This window comes from Procambarus clarkii, chromosome 26, assembly GCF_040958095.1.
Source record: "Procambarus clarkii isolate CNS0578487 chromosome 26, FALCON_Pclarkii_2.0, whole genome shotgun sequence".
NCBI classification, from domain to species: domain Eukaryota; kingdom Metazoa; phylum Arthropoda; class Malacostraca; order Decapoda; family Cambaridae; genus Procambarus; species Procambarus clarkii.
This window is the reverse complement of record NC_091175.1, coordinates 20821947-20836982: the sequence shown is the minus strand read 5'-3', so window position 1 is coordinate 20836982 and position 15036 is coordinate 20821947. Positions and strand designations below refer to the sequence as shown.

The window sequence follows — 15036 nt, the reverse complement described above, 5'->3', positions numbered from 1 at the left end:
TGCCTAAGCCACTAACATGCACAGCATTTCGGGCATATTAACTTAACAACATCACCAACCTATACAAGGCAGGCGAACATAAGAACTGCCTTCAGAAACTTGTGTAAGGAATCATTCACAACCTTGTATACCACATATGTCAGACCAATACTGGAATATGCGGTTCCAGTCTGGAGTCCACATCTAGTCAAACACAAAACAAAGTTAGAAAAGGTTCAGAGGCATGCCACCAGGCTAGTACCCAAGCTGAGAGGAATGAGCTATGGGAAAAGATTACTGGAACTGAACCTCACAACACTGGAAGGCAGAAGAGTTAGAAGAGACATGATCGCTACCTACAAAATTCTCAGAGGAATTGATAGGGTAGATAAAGATAAACTGTTTAACATGGGTGGTATGCAAACCAGGGGACACAGGTGGAAAATGAGTACCCAAATGAGCCACAGGGATCTTAGAAAGAACTTTTTCAGTGTCAGAGTAGTTGATGGAATGCATTAGGCAGTGATGTGGTGGAGGCAGACTCCATACACAGTTTCAACTATAGATATGATAGAGCCCAGTAGGCTCAGGAATCTGTACACCAGTTGATTGACAGTTGAGAGGCGGGACCAAAGTGCCAGAGCTCAACTCCCGCAAGCACAACAAGGCGAGTACAACCAGGTGAGCACACACACACACACACACACGACTGTGTGCGACTACAGGAGAATAGGCAGGTACGTAAAAGGGAAAGATCGACCTTTGAGGATCACCCTAAACGGTGCCAAACAGATGGAAGAAGTACTAAGGAATACTAGAAAATTGCAAAGGGATGAGGATGGGAAAGGGTGGTCGTTAAGACGAGATCTTTCAAAAGAAGATAGAGAGAAGCTGAAACTGAACATCGCCGAGGCAAAACATTTAAATGAGAGCAGGAATGAAGAAGAAATAAATTCTTTTTTCTACAAAGTGAGCAAACCAGTAAAGTGGTACATGAAGGCAAACCAACAAAATCAATAGAGAGAGGGGGAGTGAAGAATAAGGAGAGGGGGAACAAGTTCCTGAAGATTGCATACACCAACATAGATGGAGTGAGATCGAAGATACTGGAGTTAAGTGATGTAATACAGCTGCAGACACCAGACATTGTTGCACTCACGGAGACAAAACTTGAAGATGTAATTTTAAATGAGGTCATATTCCCAAGGGGCTACTCAATTTGGAGACGGGACAGAAAAATTAGGAAAGGCGGTGGCGTTGCTGTGCTGGTAAAAGAACACCTAAAGGTGAAGGAAATAATGACTGCCAATCCACAAGAAGTTGACATAATAGCACTAGAGATCTGCTATGAGGATGATAAACTAATGATGATAAATGCATATAGTCCACCGCCAAGCAGCACATGGTCAAAGGAGGAGCTAGATAGTAAACGTGAAGGTCTTATAACAATAATGAGAGAGATTATAGCGAGAGCGGATAACGATAGATCACGACTGTTGATAGTCAGTGACTTCAACTTGAAATCCATAGACTGGGAAGCATATGAAGCTAAAACAGAAGATTTTTGGACCTGTAAATTTGTAGACCTCATCCTGGAAACATTCTTGTATCAACATGTTAAACAAGCTACGAGGATGAGGGAAGGGGACGTTCCCTCCATGCTAGATTTGATATTTACCAGGAAGGAGGAAGAGATATTTGACATTCAGTACCTTCCTCCCTTGGGTAAAAGTGACCATGTCTTTTTGGGAATAAAGTATGCAATGCGTTATAAGCTGGAAGAAAATAAGGAGGTTGAAGCAGTTGAAAAACCAGACTTCAGGAGAGGACATTATGGTGACCTTAGAAATTTTTTTAGTGAGTATAATTGGACAGACTTGATGCTAGGCAAGGAAGTGAATGAGATGTATGGCAAGTTTTGTGAAATATATGATAAAGGCACAAAAAAATTTATACCAAAACAGAGATGCAGAACTAGGAAACAGGATTGGTTCAATAGAAATTGCGAGAGGGCTAGAGACCGAAAGACACAAAAATGGAATCAATACAGGAAGAGGCCGAACCCCCAAACATACCAGCGATACAAAGATGCGAGAAACAACTACACGGCAGTGAGGAGAGAGGCAGAAAGAAATTTTGAAAAAGGGATTGCGGACAAATGTAAAACAGAACCAGGTCTATTCTATAAATTCATAAACAACAAATTGCAGGTAAAGGATAATATTCAGAGGTTGAAAATGGGAAATAGATTCACGGAAGATGAAAAGGAAATGTGTGAAACACTAAACGAAAAGTTCCAAAGTGTGTTTGTACAAAATGAAATCTTTAGGGAACCAGATACAATAAGAATTCCAGAGAACAACATAGAACACATAGAGGTGTCTAGAGACGAAGTGGAAAAAATGCTCAAGGAGCTCGGTAAGAACAAAGCAGCTGGCCCAGATGGCGTTTCACCATGGGTTCTGAGAGAATGTGCATCTGAGCTCAGCATTCCACTTCACCTGATCTTTCAGGCATCCCTGTGTACAGGAATCGTAGCAGACGGGTGGAAACAGGCTAACATAGTTCCAATCTACAAAAGTGGCAGCAGGGAAGACCCCCTCAATTATAGACCTGTATCATTGACAAGTGTAATAGTGAAAGTATTGGAAAAACTAATCAAAACTAAATGGGTAGAACACCTAGAGAGAAATGATATAATATCAGACAGACAGTATGGTTTTCGATCTGGAAGATCCTGTGTATCGAATTTACTCAGTTTCTATGATCGAGCCACAGAGATATTACAGGAAAGAGATGGTTGGGTTGACTGCATCTATCTGGACCTAAAAAAGGCTTTTGACAGAGTTCCACATAAGAGGTTGTTCTGGAAACTGGAAAATATTGGAGGGGTGACAGGTAAGCTTCTATCATGGATGAAAAATTTTCTGACTGATAGAAAAATGAGGGCAGTAATCAGAGGCAATGTATCGGAATGGAGAAATGTCACAAGTGGAGTACCACAGGGTTCAGTTCTTGCACCAGTGATGTTTATTGTGTACATAAATGATCTACCAGTTGGTATACAGAATTATATGAACATGTTTGCTGATGATGCTAAGATAATAGGAAGGATAAGAAATTTAGATGACTGTCATGCCCTTCAAGAAGACCTGGACAAAATAAGTATATGGAGCACTACTTGGCAAATGGAATTTAATGTTAATAAATGTCATGTTATGGAATGTGGAATAGGAGAACATAGACCCCACACAACCTATATATTATGTGAGAAATCTTTAAAGAATTCTGATAAAGAAAGAGATCTAGGAGTGGTTCTAGATAGAAAACTATCACCTGAGGACCACATAAAGAATATTGTGCAAGGAGCCTATGCTATGCTTTCTAACTTCAGAATTGCATTTAAATACATGGATGGCGATATACTAAAGAAATTGTTCATGACTTTTGTTAGGCCAAAGCTAGAATATGCAGCTGTTGTGTGGTGCCCATATCTTAAGAAGCACATCAACAAACTGGAAAAGGTGCAAAGACATGCTACTAAGTGGCTCCCAGAACTGAAGGGCAAGAGCTACGAGGAGAGGTTAGAAGCATTAAATATGCCAAAACTAGAAGACAGAAGAAAAAGAGGTGATATGATCACTACATACAAAATAGTAACAGGAATTGATAAAATCGACAGGGAAGACTTCCCGAGACCTGGAATTTCAAGAACAAGAGGTCATAGATTTAAACTAGCTAAACACAGATGCCGAAGAAATATAAGAAAATTCACCTTCGCAAATAGAGTGGTAGACGGTTGGAACAAGTTAAGTGAGAAGGTGGTGGAGGCCAAGACCGTCAGTAGTTTCAAAGCGTTATATGACAAAGAGTGCTGGGAAGACGGGACACCACGAGCGTAGCTCTCATCCTGTAACTACACTTAGGTAATTACACTTAGGTAATTACACACAGGGGCCTCGTAGCCTGGTGGATAGCGCGCAGGACTCGTAATTCTGTGGCGCGGGTTCGATTCCCGCACGAGGCAGAAACAAATGGGCAAAGTTTCTTTCACCCTAAGTGCCCCTGTTACCTAGCAGTAAATAGGTACCTGGGAGTTAGTCAGCTGTCACGGGCTGCTTCCTGGGGTGTGTGTGTGTGGGGTGTGGAAGAAAAAAAAAAAAAAGTAGTTAGTAAACAGTTGATTGACAGTCGAGAGGCGGGCCGAAAGAGCAAAGCTCAACCCCCGCAAAAACACAATTAGTAAACACACACGTCTGCGGCATATGCGAGGCTGGCTAACATCAGAACAGCCTTCAGGAACCTGTGTAAGGAATCATTCAGAAACCTGTGTAAGGAATCATTCAGAATCTTGTATACCACATATGCAAGACCAATCCTGGAGTATGCGGCCCCAGCATGGAGCCCGTACCTTGTCAAGCACAAGACGAAGCTGGAAAAAGTTCAGAGGTATGCCACTAGACTAGTCCCAGAACAAAGAGGCATGAGTTACGAGGAAAGGCTGCGGGAAATGCACCTTACAACACTGGAAGACAGAAGAGTAAGAAGAGACATGATCACTACCTACAAAATCCTCAGAGGAATCGACAGGGTAGACAAGAATAAACTATTCAACACTGGTGGTACGTGAACAAGGGGACACAGGTGGATTCAAAAGGTGACACCCCTAGGGTCAACACTTGCAGCAGAGGAGCTCCAGCATATTTCAATAATCCTAAGTATTGTAGTACAGGTTGATGGTAGTGAGTGGTGTCCCAGAGAACATAAAGGTATAGTGCTCTTGAAAAATAGGTGAGATAACAGGAAAGTGCTAAGGGAAGTGAAAAATCGGATGAGAAAAAGTTGCCCTAGTGTTTACAGTGCAGAGAAGAACATTCAAGATGGCCACTGGCAAGGGGAAAAACAAAACAGAGCTTGATTTTGAGGGATTCAATGAAGAAAGCATTGATATTAGCAGTCTACATAACAAGTTGGTAAATTTAGATACTATAGTGAACTCTCATGTAGAAATAATTAGTAAATTGAAAGAAAGTAATGACCATTTGAATAGCAAAGTTTTATGTCTTGAGGGTTTAGTGAAAGACTTGCGCAAGGATAAGAATCAATTGGAAACAAATTGCAAAGCCATGGAAGAAGAAAATAAACTCTTAAAAATAGCTTTGGAAGAAGTTAAAGTAAATTTAAACATAAATGACTACAATAGGTTAGGCAAGGAAATTCAACAGGAGAAACAGCTTTTGTCAGCACAGATGGAGGAAGTTACACAGGGAATAGAACAGTGCAAGAAAGATATGCAACTCACTTATGCACAAGTGGCCAAGGAGAAGGAAAAAATAGAAGAAGCAGTAAAGGAAGTCAAACACTGCAGCAACCAAGATAAAACAAACATTAGGCTAGAAGTGAGGAAAGAATTGGCATCTAACCCGAAGTTGGTGCAAAACACAGTTGATCGGAGTAAGTCCCTGATCATTTTTGGCTGCAAAGAAAAGGCGATAACATCTAGGTCAGAAAGAGCTGTAGAAGAAGCTAAAGTAGTAGATAAAATTGTTGGCCTCGTGGAAGGTCTTACAAACAGAGAGAATGTGTGCGACTACAGGAGAATAGGCAGGTACGTAAAAGGGAAAGATCGACCTTTGAGGATCACCCTAAACGGTGCCAAACAGATGGAAGAAGTACTAAGGAATGCTAGAAAATTGCAAAGGGATGAGGATGGGAAAGGGTGGTCGTTAAGACGAGATCTTTCAAAAGAAGATAGAGAGAAGCTGAAACTGAACCTCGCCGAGGCAAAACATTTAAATGAGAGCAGGAATGAAGAAGAAATAAATTCTTTTTTCTACAAAGAGATAGGGGTAGGCAAACCAGTAAAGTGGTACATAAAGGCAAACCAACAAAATCAATAGAGAGAGGGGGAGTGAAGAATAAGGAGAGGGGGAACAAGTTCCTGAAGATTGCATACACCAACATAGATGGAGTGAGATCGAAGATACTGGAGTTAAGTGATGTAATACAGCTGCAGACACCAGACATTGTTGCACTCACGGAGACAAAACTTGAAGATGTAATTTTAAATGAGGTCATATTCCCAAGGGGCTACTCAATTTGGAGACGGGACAGAAAAATTAGGAAAGGCGGTGGCGTTGCTGTGCTGGTAAAAGAACACCTAAAGGTGAAGGAAATAATGACTGCCAATCCACAAGAAGTTGACATAATAGCACTAGAGATCTGCTATGAGGATGATAAACTAATGATGATAAATGCATATAGTCCACCGCCAAGCAGCACATGGTCAAAGGAGGAGCTAGATAGTAAACGTGAAGGTCTTATAACAATAATGAGAGAGATTATAGCGAGAGCGGATAACGATAGATCACGACTGTTGATAGTCGGTGACTTCAACTTGAAATCCATAGACTGGGAAGCATATGAAGCTAAAACAGAAGATTTTTGGACCTGTAAATTTGTAGACCTCATCCTGGAAACATTCTTGTATCAACATGTTAAACAAGCTACGAGGATGAGGGAAGGGGACGTTCCCTCCATGCTAGATTTGATATTTACCAGGAAGGAGGAAGAGATATTTGACATTCAGTACCTTCCTCCCTTGGGTAAAAGTGACCATGTCTTTTTGGGAATAAAGTATGCAATGCGTTATAAGCTGGAAGAAAATAAGGAGGTTGAAGCAGTTGAAAAACCAGACTTCAGGAGAGGACATTATGGTGACCTTAGAAATTTTTTTAGTGAGTATAATTGGACAGACTTGATGCTAGGCAAGGAAGTGAATGAGATGTATGGCAAGTTTTGTGAAATATATGATAAAGGCACAAAAAAATTTATACCAAAACAGAGATGCAGAACTAGGAAACAGGATTGGTTCAATAGAAATTGCGAGAGGGCTAGAGACCGAAAGACACAAAAATGGAATCAATACAGGAAGAGGCCGAACCCCCAAACATACCAGCGATACAAAGATGCGAGAAACAACTACACGGCAGTGAGGAGAGAGGCAGAAAGAAATTTTGAAAAAGGGATTGCGGACAAATGTAAAACAGAACCAGGTCTATTCTATAAATTCATAAACAACAAATTGCAGGTAAAGGATAATATTCAGAGGTTGAAAATGGGAAATAGATTCACGGAAGATGAAAAGGAAATGTGTGAAACACTAAACGAAAAGTTCCAAAGTGTGTTTGTACAAAATGAAATCTTTAGGGAACCAGATACAATAAGAATTCCAGAGAACAACATAGAACACATAGAGGTGTCTAGAGACGAAGTGGAAAAAATGCTCAAGGAGCTCGGTAAGAACAAAGCAGCTGGCCCAGATGGCGTTTCACCATGGGTTCTGAGAGAATGTGCATCTGAGCTCAGCATTCCACTTCACCTGATCTTTCAGGCATCCCTGTGTACAGGAATCGTAGCAGACGGGTGGAAACAGGCTAACATAGTTCCAATCTACAAAAGTGGCAGCAGGGAAGACCCCCTCAATTATAGACCTGTATCATTGACAAGTGTAATAGTGAAAGTATTGGAAAAACTAATCAAAACTAAATGGGTAGAACACCTAGAGAGAAATGATATAATATCAGACAGACAGTATGGTTTTCGATCTGGAAGATCCTGTGTATCGAATTTACTCAGTTTCTATGATCGAGCCACAGAGATATTACAGGAAAGAGATGGTTGGGTTGACTGCATCTATCTGGACCTAAAAAAGGCTTTCGACAGAGTTCCACATAAGAGGTTGTTCTGGAAACTGGAAAATATTGGAGGGGTGACAGGTAAGCTTCTATCATGGATGAAAAATTTTCTGACTGATAGAAAAATGAGGGCAGTAATCAGAGGCAATGTATCAGAATGGAGAAATGTCACAAGTGGAGTACCACAGGGTTCAGTTCTTGCACCAGTGATGTTTATTGTGTACATAAATGATCTACCAGTTGGTATACAGAATTATATGAACATGTTTGCTGATGATGCTAAGATAATAGGAAGGATAAGAAATTTAGATGACTGTCATGCCCTTCAAGAAGACCTGGACAAAATAAGTATATGGAGCACCACTTGGCAAATGGAATTTAATGTTAATAAATGTCATGTTATGGAATGTGGAATAGGAGAACATAGACCCCACACAACCTATATATTATGTGAGAAATCTTTAAAGAATTCTGATAAAGAAAGAGATCTAGGAGTGGTTCTAGATAGAAAACTATCACCTGAGGACCACATAAAGAATATTGTGCAAGGAGCCTATGCTATGCTTTCTAACTTCAGAATTGCATTTAAATACATGGATGGCGATATACTAAAGAAATTGTTCATGACTTTTGTTAGGCCAAAGCTAGAATATGCAGCTGTTGTGTGGTGCCCATATCTTAAGAAGCACATCAACAAACTGGAAAAGGTGCAAAGACATGCTACTAAGTGGCTCCCAGAACTGAAGGGCAAGAGCTACGAGGAGAGGTTAGAAGCATTAAATATGCCAAAACTAGAAGACAGAAGAAAAAGAGGTGATATGATCACTACATACAAAATAGTTACAGGAATTGATAAAATCGACAGGGAAGACTTCCTGAGACCTGGAATTTCAAGAACAAGAGGTCATAGATTTAAACTAGCTAAACACAGATGCCGAAGAAATATAAGAAAATTCACCTTCGCAAATAGAGTGGTAGACGGTTGGAACAAGTTAAGTGAGAAGGTGGTGGAGGCCAAGACCGTCAGTAGTTTCAAAGCATTATATGACAAAGAGTGCTGGGAAGACGGGACACCACGAGCGTAGCTCTCATCCTGTAACTACACTTAGGTAATTACACTTAGGTAATTACAGGTGGAAACTGAGTACCCACATGAGCCATAGGGATGTTAGAAAGAACTTTTTCAGTGTCAGAGTAGTTAACAGGTGGAATGCATTAGGCAGTGATGTGGTGAAGGCTGACTCCATACACAGTTTCAAATGTAGATATGATAGAGCCCAGTAGGCTCAGGAATCTGTACACCAGTTGATTGACAGTTGAGAGGCAGGACCAAAGAGCCAAAGCTCAACCCCCACAAGCACAAATAGGCAAGTACAAATAGGCGAGAACACACGCTACTAATAAACAACAAAAACATACAAAAGGTAAACAAATGTTGACCAGACCACACACTAGAAGGTGAAGGGACGACGACGTTTCAGTCCACAATCGACTTGAGAATGGTCCAGGACGGACTGAAACGTCGTCATCCCTTCACCTAGTGTGTGGTCTGGTCAACATACTTTAGCCACATTATTGTGACTCATCGCCTGCAAAATGTAAACAAATATTACAAGAGAATTATGAAATACTGCCACAGGGTAATTTGCTTGTTATTTTTATTATCACACAGATTAGTGTTTAGAATAAGTGAAATTAAATGAATCACAAAAGCATCATTTTCAGAAATTTACACCTACCTTAACAACAATCTCAAACTTTCTGGTAACTGCTCTGTCAACTGCAGCAATGTGGGTGACAGCTCCTGTTTGTGGGTTGATTGCAAAGAAGCGGTCATATGTTCCTGGCCGACCCGACATGAAGGAATACCTGTGTTGAAACTTTTGTATGAGCAAAATTTCAAAAAGTTCTGAAGTACAATACTTAACTATCCACTAGTTTTAATTTATATAAAATTACCCTAATACAGGTAGTTGATTACTTTTCTTAACTTCCAAATCATTGCAAATTTTTTATGTATACAGTACTTCAATTATTAATTTTATATACTTTTTTAATATTAATTGTACTTGTAGCATCAAAATTGCTATAAAATTTCAGTCACAAGTCCAGAGTTCTTTTTGGGGATTCAGTGTTGCCAAACATCACTACAAGAGTTTAACTGTTTTGAAAGTTTTCATTATTACAGTGTGTGGTTATCCTCTGATATGAGATTGGTTTCTGATCTCTCCGAGCCTTCCATCCAATTTGGATCTCATTGTCCTAAGAGCAGTCAGCGTGACAACCAAGTGAAATCACTGAAGTACTGTACTGGTTCTCCCAGAATGGGACGTTTCATTACTCTCAACGCTCCATTTTTTAATGTAAATAATTGTCTGTTTACTTATTTCTGGAAGGGTCACATAAATAGCTGCACTTGGCAGTACTGATATTGCCAAGCCTTGAGATTCACACCAGGCCTCTGGGACCTATCCTTACCTACTGGGAGCCAAAAAATAGAATCTGACTCTCTCTACAAGCTCAGGAAAGATTAGGGATCAGAGATCAACCCAAACCCAAGAAAAATAGAAAGAATGAAAGAATAAATGTAACATAAGCAACTACCATAGAGTACTTTAAGAAAATTAGGTACCTTGAGGTAAACAAGGAACATAATCGTTGTCACAGGGGTAAATATCCTAATCACCATGACACATTTGACCTCCACCAGGTGGCAGCCCAGATTACCCAGGGTTCCTTCTAGTCTGCTCCCTATCTTACTTATTTGGTCACTACTGTAAGCACAAATCATACAAGATCCATCGTCTCTTCCATGGGAGCCTATTGCTGTGTTCTATTTCACAATTAGGGGTTTTAGTCCACACCCATTACATGTGTCCTAGCTTTGTGTTTTGCTCCAACTGTTGATCAGAATAATGCCTTTTTAAGAGGGGGGGAGCTAAGACCTTGATTTCTTGTGCCTTAGGGGGGCCCTAAGACTTCCATTTCTGGGCCTTAGTCCCATGTTGTTAGTTTCCAAAAGTGTCTTACCCTTGGGTCTGGTGGTCTATTTCATGGACCCTGAATTTCTGATCCTCATGCCTGGCTCTTATGCTAGTTGGTTTTCTGGTATCCATCTGGTGATTTTGTTTTCAGGCTGTTGGTGGTCTGTCCTTGCTCCCTTGCTGGTCATCTCTCTGCTTCTTTAGTTATTTTTCTTGGTTTTTCTCTATGGGCCTTGCTCATACTTGTATCCACACGGATGTTGGCCTTTAGCTCTGCCTAGCTCTACTTGGGATGTCACTGTGCCTAGTGACATCCAGTGCCTAGTAACATTAGTGATGTCTAATGCTGTTTGCCTGAAAGTTTCCAAACTTTGCACCCAGTTATTCTTGTGCTGCCTTTGAGATTGTTCCCAAGCTGCATCCCTCGGTGTCCCTGGGGACTTTTTGGATATTTCTACACTGAGGACTCTCTCGTTCTTTGTGACTGTTGTCACTGGTCCAGTTCAACCTGTGGAGTGTGTTTTTTTTCTGGAAAATTTTAGCATCCAGCCCTTGGTTTCTTCAGCACCTGTGCCCTTATGACCTGCCTCTATTTCAGCTAGTGCTGGAGGTCAGGGCAGTGATTGGTGTTTCAATGCCCTAGCACTTTCATGCAGAAGGGACGGGTCCATCTGGGCCTGTATGTCCTCCCTCCCTTTTGAGTTTAAAGGTACCACAGTGAAAGTATACCCAAGGCCTCCGTGGTCTGGAGATGCTCTAGTTTTGTGCGTTGGTTGGGCCTTTAGACCAATAGGGGTCGCCCACCAAATAATCTTACCTCTAATCAGTATCCAATAAATTCCAGCAAGGAGAGAAGGGTTTACATTAGGGGTAAATCTTATACACATTATTGAGAAAAGTAAAAAAAACTCTGCATGTGGATTTCCAGAAAGATAACCCGAATATAATTTTTAAGCTTCCTGATAATTTCAAGCTTTGTGCCATATACTTAACATTTCTTAAATCCTTCAAATTGAAATGCAAGAGTTTCGGGAAATTTGATAGGCATCATAATACAGTACAAGAATATACTAAAGGACTTTGTAAAAAAAATAAATGTACAAGGAATCACAAAATTCAAATGGCATCTAAGGAAGCTTGAATAAACTATGTTCATGCAAGCAAATTTGCATAAACATAAACTATGTTTATTCACAAAGCATAAACTATGTTTATTTGCATTTGCATAGTTTATGCAAATTTAATATTTATAACAAGGACAGCAAAATGCAATTGTGCAAAAATATTACATTTACACTACTGTATTACTGATGTTATTTTACCTGATTGGGGTGGCCAAAGAGTCCAGATCAGCGGCATGAATTCTCTCTGGCTTAACACTGAGAACCCCAGAGACCTCACCCGAGGTGACAGAAGCACTATACTCGGGATTTGCACAGATGGAGCCAACTCGAGCACATCCAGCATATTCAAATGCAGGGTCCTGGTCATCACTGTCTGCCACAGTCACTGTCAGAGTTGTGGTGCTGCTCAGACGACTCTCTGCACTTTGAGCTCGATCCTGGAATAGGATGGAAGAGATATGTAGTGAAAGGAAATAAAAAAATATTCAAATACCTGTACTGGTATAATTTTTAATTCAATACAATTTACATATTAATTATTAACTACATTCAGTCTTACACTAACCATAAATTTGATACTCATGAAATTTACTATTCATGGTGTGGGAATTTATGCAGAACTAAAATTTACTAAACATAAGGTCCCTAAATTATTGGAACCATCTCAAAGCTCTCAAAATGTACTCTCTGAAAAGGAGTTGAGAAAGATATTAAATAATATATACATGGAAGATACTGGAAGGTAAGGTCCCAAATTTGCACAGTAGAACAACAACATACTTGAGTGAACAACACGGAAGGAAATGCAGAATAGAACCAATGAAGAGGTTCCATAGGCACAATCAGAGAACACTGTCTGAACATCAGGGGTCCACAGCTGTTCAACATCCTCCCAGCAAGCATTAGAAACATTGCTGGAACTATTGTTGGATATATTCATGAAGCAATTATACACGTTCTTGCAAGAAGTGCTGGATGAACTAGGCTGTAGTGGATATGTGGGCCTGCAGGCCGCTCCAAGCAACAGCCTATTGGACCAAGTTATTACAAGTATTACAAAGTCGAGCCTGGCCTCAGGCCGGGCTCAGGGAGTAGAAGAACTCCCGAGACCTTCTCCAGGTATGGTCCAGGTATGAGGGTTGGGTTCACTAATCTCAATTTGGCATAGATTTTCAAACATTTCACTTACTTTTTGGATTGCATTTTTGCATTAAAGCCCTTTCCAAACATTCTGCAATTTCATCTACATTGCAAGATAAATAAATAAAGGCAATGTTTACTCTCAGATCTCTTCTTTGATGAGTATACATATTTACTGTATACAGTACAGTACACTGAATCTTTGTTATTCTATAGGGATGCATCAAATGAAATCTTCAGCATAGGTTCACAAATACAGCACTAACCTTAAGGTTTACATAATGTACATGATGGGAAAAATAAGAGTTGCATTCCATAGTCTTCCCAAAGTTCACTTTTATCCATTCTTCTCTTAACAAAACACCTGTCTGAGCATTATTGCTGCGTATTCCTGTAATGTCCCAGCCACACACTTATACCTGTACAGTGGTACCTCGGAATGCGAGTGTCCCTGTATGCGAGTTTTTCGGAAGACGAGCAGTATTTACTCCAAAAATTTGTCTCGGAAGGCGAGGGTTACCTTGGGACGCGAGTTTGTTGATACGTGTACAGGCCGACCTAGCGCGTGGTGGTTCGGCGATCGTCGCCCCTCTGCCCCGCCGCCCCTCAGTTTACCGTTGTCTCGCGCTCAGTGACTACCCCCACATCAATTCTTCTCGCGGATTTTCAGTGTTTTGTTGGATTTTTGGTGATTTGTCTATACAATTTGTTATTATATATCTCACCATGGGTCCCAAGAAAGCCAGTGGTAAGGATAAAGGCCAGAAAGCTCATGTGAGGATGACAATAGAGGAGAAACAAGAGATCATTCGGAAGCATGAGAACGGTACACGTGTTGTTGAACTTTGTAGGCAGTACAACAAAGCCACATCAACAATATGCACTATACTTAAGAAGAAAAATGAGATTATGGGTGCTAAAGTGGCAAAAGGAGTAAGAACATTAACGACACAAAGACCACAAATACTTGAAGAAGTGGAAAAGTTGTTATTAATTTGGATACACGACAAGGAGTTGAGGGGTGATAGTGTTTCGGAGGCCATTATTTGTGAGAAAGCCAGGGTGTTGCACGAAGACCTTCTAAAGAATACCCCTGCAACGAGTGATGCAGATACGAAAGAGTTTAAGGCAAGCAGGGGCTGGTTTGAAAAATTTAGTAAGAGAAGTGGTATCCATAGTGTTGCCAGCTCAGACAAACCAGCCGCTGGACGATTTATTGACGAATTTAAAGAGTTTGCAGAGGCTGAGGGATACCTACCGCAACAAGTGTTTAATTGTGACGAAACAGGACTGTTTTGGAAAAGAATGCCTAAGAGGACATACATTACCAAGGAGGAAAAATCCTTGCCTGGACACAAGCCTATGAAAGATAGGTTTACGCTTGTGCTGTGTTCAAATGCGAGTGGCGATTTGAAAATTAAACCCTTGCTAGTGTATCATTCTGAAAATCCAAGGGTTTTCAAACAGTATAAAGTGCAGAAAACCCATTTGTGTGTGATGTGGAAGTCTAATAAAAAAGCATGGGTGACTAGGCTTATTTTTTCGGAGTGGGTGAATGAAGTGCTGTGCCCTGCCATAGAAAAATATCTGCAGGAGAAACAATTGCCACTCAAAGCCGTGCTTCTCCTTGACAATGCTCCTGCTCATCCTCCAGGCTTGGAAGATGATTTGTTGCCTAGATACAATAAATTCCTCACAGTTAAATTCGTTCCTCCTAGCACCACTCCTCTAATTCAGCCTATGGACCAGAAAATCATAGCGAATTTTAAGAAACTTTATGAAAGGGCACTTTTCCGGAAATGTTTTGAAGTGACTGAAGCCACAAACCTCACCCTCAAAGAGTTCTGGAGAGAGCATTTTAACATTTGTAGTGCTTTAAAACTCGTTGACAAAGCCTGGCAAGAAGTGACTCAAAGAACCCTGATCTCTGGCTGGAGAAAATTGTGGCCTGAATGTGTGAGAGAACTAGACTTTGAGGGGTTTGAGCCTATAAATGATGCGCCTATTGTTGAGGAAATTGTTAGTCTAGGCCAGCAAATGGGCTTGGAATTGGATGGTGATGATGTGGAGGAGTTGGTGGAAGAACACAACGAAGAACTGACCACCGAAGAA

The 15036-nt window shown here is 40.6% G+C and overlaps 1 protein-coding gene across 3 annotated transcripts in view; it reads right to left on the bottom strand.

Annotated features, from left to right (window-relative positions):
* Cad99C (cadherin 99C) overlaps positions 1–15036 on the bottom strand; it is a 226593-nt gene that overhangs the window by 64085 nt on the left and 147472 nt on the right. For all 3 annotated transcript variants that reach the window (XM_069331962.1, XM_069331961.1, XM_069331960.1), the window contains exons 8-9: positions 11983–12221; positions 9416–9545 (exon numbers count right to left, since the gene is read on the bottom strand). In XM_069331962.1, the coding sequence (XP_069188063.1) occupies positions 9416–9545; positions 11983–12221 (369 nt within the window). The remainder of the gene's footprint in view (positions 1–9415; positions 9546–11982; positions 12222–15036) is intronic.